The sequence below is a fragment of the Hevea brasiliensis genome, chromosome 11, assembly GCF_030052815.1.
Source record: "Hevea brasiliensis isolate MT/VB/25A 57/8 chromosome 11, ASM3005281v1, whole genome shotgun sequence".
Taxonomy (NCBI): Eukaryota; Viridiplantae; Streptophyta; class Magnoliopsida; order Malpighiales; family Euphorbiaceae; genus Hevea; species Hevea brasiliensis.
The window spans coordinates 96466875-96473805 of record NC_079503.1 but is presented as its reverse complement, the minus strand read 5'-3'; the positions used below and the strand labels follow the sequence as shown (position 1 = coordinate 96473805).

At 32.1% G+C, this 6931-nt stretch overlaps 1 protein-coding gene and 1 pseudogene across 1 annotated transcript; one reads left to right on the top strand and one right to left on the bottom strand.

The window, feature by feature from the left end:
* Positions 1-3036: 3036 nt before the first annotated feature.
* On the top strand, positions 3037-5071 carry LOC110633224 (probable serine/threonine-protein kinase PBL23; annotated as a pseudogene).
* A 793-nt stretch (positions 5072-5864) lies between these two features.
* LOC110633195 (uncharacterized) lies at positions 5865-6206 on the bottom strand. The gene has a single exon (XM_021781701.1). It carries the CDS (start codon positions 6204-6206, stop codon positions 5865-5867), a length of 342 nt encoding a protein of 113 aa, XP_021637393.1.
* Between the last annotated feature and the right edge of the window lie 725 nt (positions 6207-6931).

Here is a 6931-nt window from a genome sequence, read left to right as displayed (position 1 = left end):
AACATGCAATAGACAATGATTATTTGTCACATAAACACGTGATTTATATATATATATATATATATATATATAAATTTTTTTTTAGTTTTTCATATATAATATAACATTATTATAATATATTATTTTTAATAGTCATAAAATATTTAGGTTTAAATATTACATCCATCATTGGCTACTTATAACTAAATGCTGCATGCATTTATTGATATTTTTTATTGATTCAATTAAAAAAATATTAATGGACTAATATTCTTGTAATTTAAAAAGTTATTTTTCTTTTTAAAATTGGCTTTAAGATTTGCTCTTGAATATTCTTAGCTCATTTGAATTGTATTTAATACTTGCTTTTACTTCCTATCTATTTAATTGATAGTATGTGGGAATTATATAAGCAATAGATCTTAATTCTAATTTTAATTGGTTTAATGTTTCTTTTTTTAGTAAATATTTTTGTTTCTTTATTTTATTAAGGATATAGAGGGCACTTCATAGGCATAAAAAATTTTTATAAGATGATCGAAGATATATTGATGAATTCATCTTTTGCAGTATTTGATAATCCTTCAATTTCTTCTTTTAAGTATAATGAGTTTTTCAAATTTCTTTAAGGCATCCAATAAATTCTCCCAAACTCTTGAGTGTATTTCTAGCTCCTGCAAATTAATCCATGATTTAAGAACAATAAACAGAAACAATAAAATAACAACAATAACAAGATATACACACTAATAGTACATATTAACAGAAAGACATAGAGCGTGAAGGATCAAAAATCCAAAGATTTTTACAAAAATTTTGTTTGGAGGAATTTGCTAATTTTATGATTTATTTACAAAAATTTATGGCAAATTAATAATTTTTCTTATGTTTAAGATGTATTCTTCATTCTTATTTATGTGGCCTTGCATGCATTTTATTTATTTATTTTTTAACAAGTGCTTCTTTCACAAAAATGATTTAGATGTGTTTTTTTGGGACTAATTCTTTTGGGATCATAAAGAATGAACATATTTTTTTGGAAAGAACTTATGACTTATTTTGTATGGAAAATAATGAATTTTTTTTACAAATATTTTTGATGCATTTTTTCATGTAAAGTGGAAATAGTTAACGATTTTTCCAACTGATGGACCTTTTGGAGATGTATTTGAATATAAAATGGACCAAGGTAGTGGTTAGGCAACAGCGAAAGTGGATAATAAAACTGTAGAATAAAATATTAGAACAAAAAATGTCGTAGTTCAAAAAAAAATACAGGAGGGTGGAAGCAATTAGTTTTTGGCATAATTATAGATATCATTTCAATAATCATTTGGATGAGAGTATTGCAAGTAGTATATCCTAGTCTTATTTTAGTATTCTCATTAATGTATTTAGTTAATTTAATTTTGTTGCTGTTGCTCATTGAATGTATTAAAGTTGTTTCTATTATTTTGTTTTACTTTCATTCTAGAAAATTGTTGAAGCAGTTGAGATTGAATTAGATGAGAAATTTGATATATGCCATTATGCTTTTTGACGCTATATGAAAGCTCATCCATAACAGAGATTAGAATCCTAATAATGTGTAAGTGGTATCTATAGCTTTTAAGCTCACTTAATTTCTCATGATTGCTTAACTGCGCTTTTTTTTTTTTCTTTCTTGTAGGCATCTAAGAAAGAGCTTGACTGAAACACCACGTAAGCATTTATTTGCTATCGTATTCATGTTTTTTTATTAGTTCTATAAGTATATATCAAATATAAAAGTGTATTAGAAAAACAAAAACTTTTTAATAGATTGAGTTCATTTCTAACTAAAGAAATGACATTAGTGTTATGCTTAGTTTGACATAATAATAGTCTATGTATTTGGGATGGGGAAGTTATCAATTAATGGTGGTTACCATTATTGGGAGGGACAACACGAACACTAATAATAAAATGGACAATAAAAGAATACCTTCATAAAACAAAAAAAAAAGAAATTTAAAAGAAATGGGTCACTAATTTTCAATTTAATTGGACTAATAAAAAATAATATTTTAAATTATTAAAATATAGACTCATTAAATTTTTAATTTAATTGGACTAATAAAAAATCAATCTTCTAAAATTTTATTAGAAATTTTTGAGCTAAATGTGGGTTTATTAAGGACATGTTTACAGAGTGGCCCTTTTAGCTCCCGAGTTAGTGTTGGACGGATTCAGCATTTAAACATAGGTATTTATTGTATTTTTATTTAATTAGCCCAATAAAAAAATTCAACTATTTAAATTTTTATTAGAATTTTTTTAGACCTAGATGTGAGAGTCTATTAAATTCCTGCCCTTAATTCCAACGTTTGTTGGCAAGCGATAACTAATGGTTTAGCTTTCAATAGTAGAATACTGGGACAATCAAAAGGAATTAGTGTTTTGTCAATTTTTAGTGACAATATGGAAGTTAGTGACAATATGGAAGGAACCTAGACAAATTAGTAAGGAGACCCTTTAATAAATAATCAAGATAAAAGCGACCACATAACCCTATAACCCTATACAAATTGAATAGTTCATTTCAGTAAATGTATTTTAATTCATGATACACTCCCTTGCATTCAGTGAGTTTGTTCCTTTCAGGTGATTCTCTCCTTTGTATAAAAGAAAAAGAATAATAATCTCTATTATATTTATATAAACTTCTTATGGATGAGAAATACTCCAATATTATCTTTGGTCATTGGCATTCATTTTAGCTTAATTTAATCCTACTGACGTGTAATTTTGCCAACTCAAACATGGCAAATCCACTGTCTCACAGTAGAAAATGTGGAAGCCTTGTGAGACTTCTCCTTGCCATGGGCATGGCTAATTATAGGAGGGAGTTGGTTAAAGTTAATTAAGCAAAACCAAAGGGTAGAAAACAAACCACTGGACAAACGCAAAGGATGACAACTAGATATGCCAAAATTAACCTGAAAAATGTATAATTATTGTTCTACTGAGATCTTCAGTTTCTTTAACACTTCAATCAAAATCTCTATTACCATTGCTAGTTATAGTATATAATTGCATATATATTTGAGGGGCAGGATGAGTTTAAAGAAATGGGTGGTAAAAAGAAATCAGCAAAAACAAGGGAGGGAGGCGATTCAGGAGAATGAATTGTTTCTCTTGCTGTAAATTGGAACACAAGAATTCGTTTGATCAGACCGTAAGATACACCAAGAACTTCAATAACCATGGAAACTCATTTTCCTTCTTCCTCAAGAACATTTCACTTAAAACTGGTTTGTGTATTTTATTTTCTTTTTCTTTTTCTTTTTCTTTTCTTTTCCTGGAGAAACAGGTCTGTGCATTTGCATGAATATGCATATTTTCCTAGAGATTTTCATATTTCTCTGAGAATGGCTTTTCTTGGATGACTCTCTCATTTGATCATTTTATATCAATGTCTAGTCAGCAAGAAGCAGAAACTTATTGCTGAGGAGATAATGAAATTTGAAAATGCACAAGTTTCTGCTCTGGTCTTTTCATATAAAGAAATTGCTGCAGCAACTGAGAACTTCAATCCTCATTGCGTTTTGGGAGAAGGTGGATATGGGAAGGTGTACAGAGGATACATTGAGAAAATTCATCAAGTCTGTTGTCTCTTGTTCCCTGTGAGCGCTTGTGCTTTTGTTATCTTGCACTATGTATATATATATATGCTTTGTTTCATTGTTTTGTAGGTTGTGGCCATTAAGCAGCTTGACAGGAATGGAAAGCAAGGGAACAGAGAATTCTTCTCAGAGCTTCTTATGTTAAGCCTGGTTCAAAATCCCAACCTTGTCAAACTAATTGGGTACTGTGTGGATGGTGATCAGAGAATCTTGGTTTATGAATTCTTGCCCAATGGATCATTGGAAAATCACCTTCTTAGTATGTCCAAATGTCATTTTCAATTAAGAAACATTCAAATCTGTTGAAGGTAACTAGAATTGTTTTCAAGCAATGTTGGTAACATTTTCTATTATCCAGATTTAGATCCAGGAAAGAAGCCATTGGATTGGTACACTAGGATGAAAATAGCAGTTGGAGCAGCGAGAGGACTGCAATTCTTGCATGAAGGCAATCCACCAATCATCTACCGAGATTTCAAAGCATCCAATATATTATTAGATGCAGATTTCAATCCAAGGCTGTCAGATTTTGGACTTGCTAAGTTAGGTCCAACCGGAGAAAAGGAGCACGTATCTACAAGGGTTATGGGCACCTATGGCTACTGTGCTCCAGAGTATCAAAGGACAGGTAAACTGACAAAAAGCTCTGATGTGTATAGTTTTGGCGTTGTTTTTCTGGAGATAATTACAGGAAGGAGAGTCATTGATTCTTCAAGGCCAACTGAAGAGCAGAATCTACTTGCTTGGGTATGTGAATAGTCTTTGAAAGGAAGTGTCTACTTCTATAAATTATGCAGACAAGAGTCTATTCTGCATTCATTTAGTCTAAATGTGGAACTTGGGGGATTGATCCTCATATCCATATTGCAGGCAGAACCTCTTTTTAAAGACAAACACAAATTTACTGCACTTGTTGACCCATTGCTTGGTGGAGATTACCCCACTAAGAGTCTGCATCAAGCTCTTGCCATTGCAGGCATGTGTCTCCAAGAGGAAGCTGAAGTCAGACCCGTGATGGCAGATGTAGTGACTGCACTTGAATTTCTTGCCAGCCCAATGACTGAGGAGAAAATTGATAATGGTGCATCAAGGGAAAGCATTCAGTACGTCAACTCTGTGAAAGAGGCAAATTTTGAAGGAAACATGGAAGCTTAGTAGTACTTTATAAGCCAAGAAAACCATAAGTTTTGGCATCAAATGCAAGCTTCTTCTCCAGGACTTCCTAATTGCTAACAGGCTTGATTGTTTAAGACATGTATACCACCCACTAATAGTATTTTTTAAATTCATGAATATAGAAGCCCTGCAATGATGAATTTGTTGTAGCTCAACTAGTTTTGAAGAATAGATAATCAAATTTGGCACTAGAACTGCAGGGAAAGCTCTATGTCAACTTTTTAAGTTCTTACAGAAAATTCTCCTAGTCTCTATCCCTTATCAATACATCATTTGATATATGATCCACACGCGTGTACTTTTCAAGTCGAGTCATATTTGGACTGATGAAATCATATCTGAATACAAGCCACATCATAACAAATATATTTTCCTAACTAATTAAGAATCAAAGATTTATGTCTCTGAAAAGTGTCCAAGAACTTTGAATTATCTCTTCGGAGAAGAAGAGGTGGAAAATCTGGTTTGATAAGTGAGGTTAATGGATGCAGGGTATAATTAAACAATTGTTCTGAGAAATTTCACTTGATGAAGATCATAGGTGTAGAGAAAACAAGACTTCCACATATGTCCATCTAGCCTGTACAATATTAAGTTAATAGTTCACAATTTTTTCTTTTTTAAAGCTTTCATTATTGGTCTTTCTCCTATGTGTATGAAGAACCTGAAAATCTAAGATTGGAATTGAAAGCCAAAGCTTGGCAAGTCCAGCCAGTAAAAAAAGCATATGGCTGATGGGATGGTTTTCAACACAGTAGGAATGGCAATTGTTGCCCTTTCCTTGTGGCACATGTAATTCAGAACATAATAGAAACTTCAAATTATACAGGTTTAGCAAGAAAATATCAGGAAATCTGTCCTCAAGATCCCAGTGCTTGGCTCCATCTCTGATAATATTTATTTAAAAATAAGCCCAATAGAGAAGAAATTCTGACAACAGAATATTCTACTAGTATTGAAGTTATGGACCTGAAGTGAAAGAATCAGCAAAAGCATCGCCCAATGATCACACTACATTTATAAACATTGTTCTTCTCATCATTTCAGGCTCTTTCTAAGATTTGCCTAAACATTATCTTTCTCATCATTCTTGAGGATCCTATAACTGAATCCAGGAATCCCATTAAGTGGATCGGTTTCTGCAACTTTCACAGAAGAGAAAATGCTTGGGAAGAATCCGGAGTTGTTGCCTCTTCGCTTCTTTCTTTTCCAGTTCAGTGTCAAGGACCAGAAACAAGGCATTGAATGACCAGTACTGCTGGAGTCCATATCAGTCATCTGTTCCTGAGGTTTCCCGGAGCTCACGCGTCTGTCTAACTCAATCTTGGTGAAGTACTCAATTTCTTTCCTCACCAGAGATCCTATAGTGCCCCTGGTACCTATTTCAACTGGAGTGGATGCAACCATTTTCTCAGGGAACTTGGTGGGTTATAGTGCTGGCTTTATAATGGACCAATGGAGGAGGCTTCTGTTTGAAGAAAGTGGCAGGTTGGGTTCTTATTGAAGTGCTTTATGGAAGTGGCCAGCCTGAGATATTGCATAATTGGAGCGTTCGATTGGGAAAGTCATCATGTTAATCTTGTCATTTACAAAGAGAGCCTATGCATTTTAACTAGATAAATTTTACCCATAAATTGATCCATAATGTTTCGTAAACTATAATGAAACATGATGAAAATAATTTTCAGGGTTTTCTTAATTATTGTATTTCATTCCATTTATATTTTATTCTATCCAACATGTTTTTTATTTTCTTGGAGAAATCTAACCAACATGTTTTTAGTATTGTGATTAAGGAACAACCTTGTCCTATTCATAAGCATTCATTTTTTTACTTATAAGCTTTATTTACATGATATTTTTACTTTGTTTCCTTGTTTGTAACATCTAACCTTCCTTTTGAGTTTTTTTAAAAAAAATAATAATAATCTAACCTTGCTTTTGTCATGCGTTGGTCATCGAGTGCTTTCAAGCTGGAGGCGCGGTTTGGAATCGGATTATCAACACAACTCGAAATCGAAATTGAAATTGAATGAAAATCAGTTAAATTTGGATTGATTGAAACTGTGTTTGAATTAGATTGGAATCAGACTAAAATTAATTGGTTTAGACCAAAATTAAAAATTTTCCTT

Excerpts from the sequence above, each read along its gene's own strand:
- LOC110633195 (XM_021781701.1), bottom strand. The coding sequence starts at position 6,206 with ATGGTTGCATCCACTCCAGTTGAAATAGGTACCAGGGGCACTATAGGA.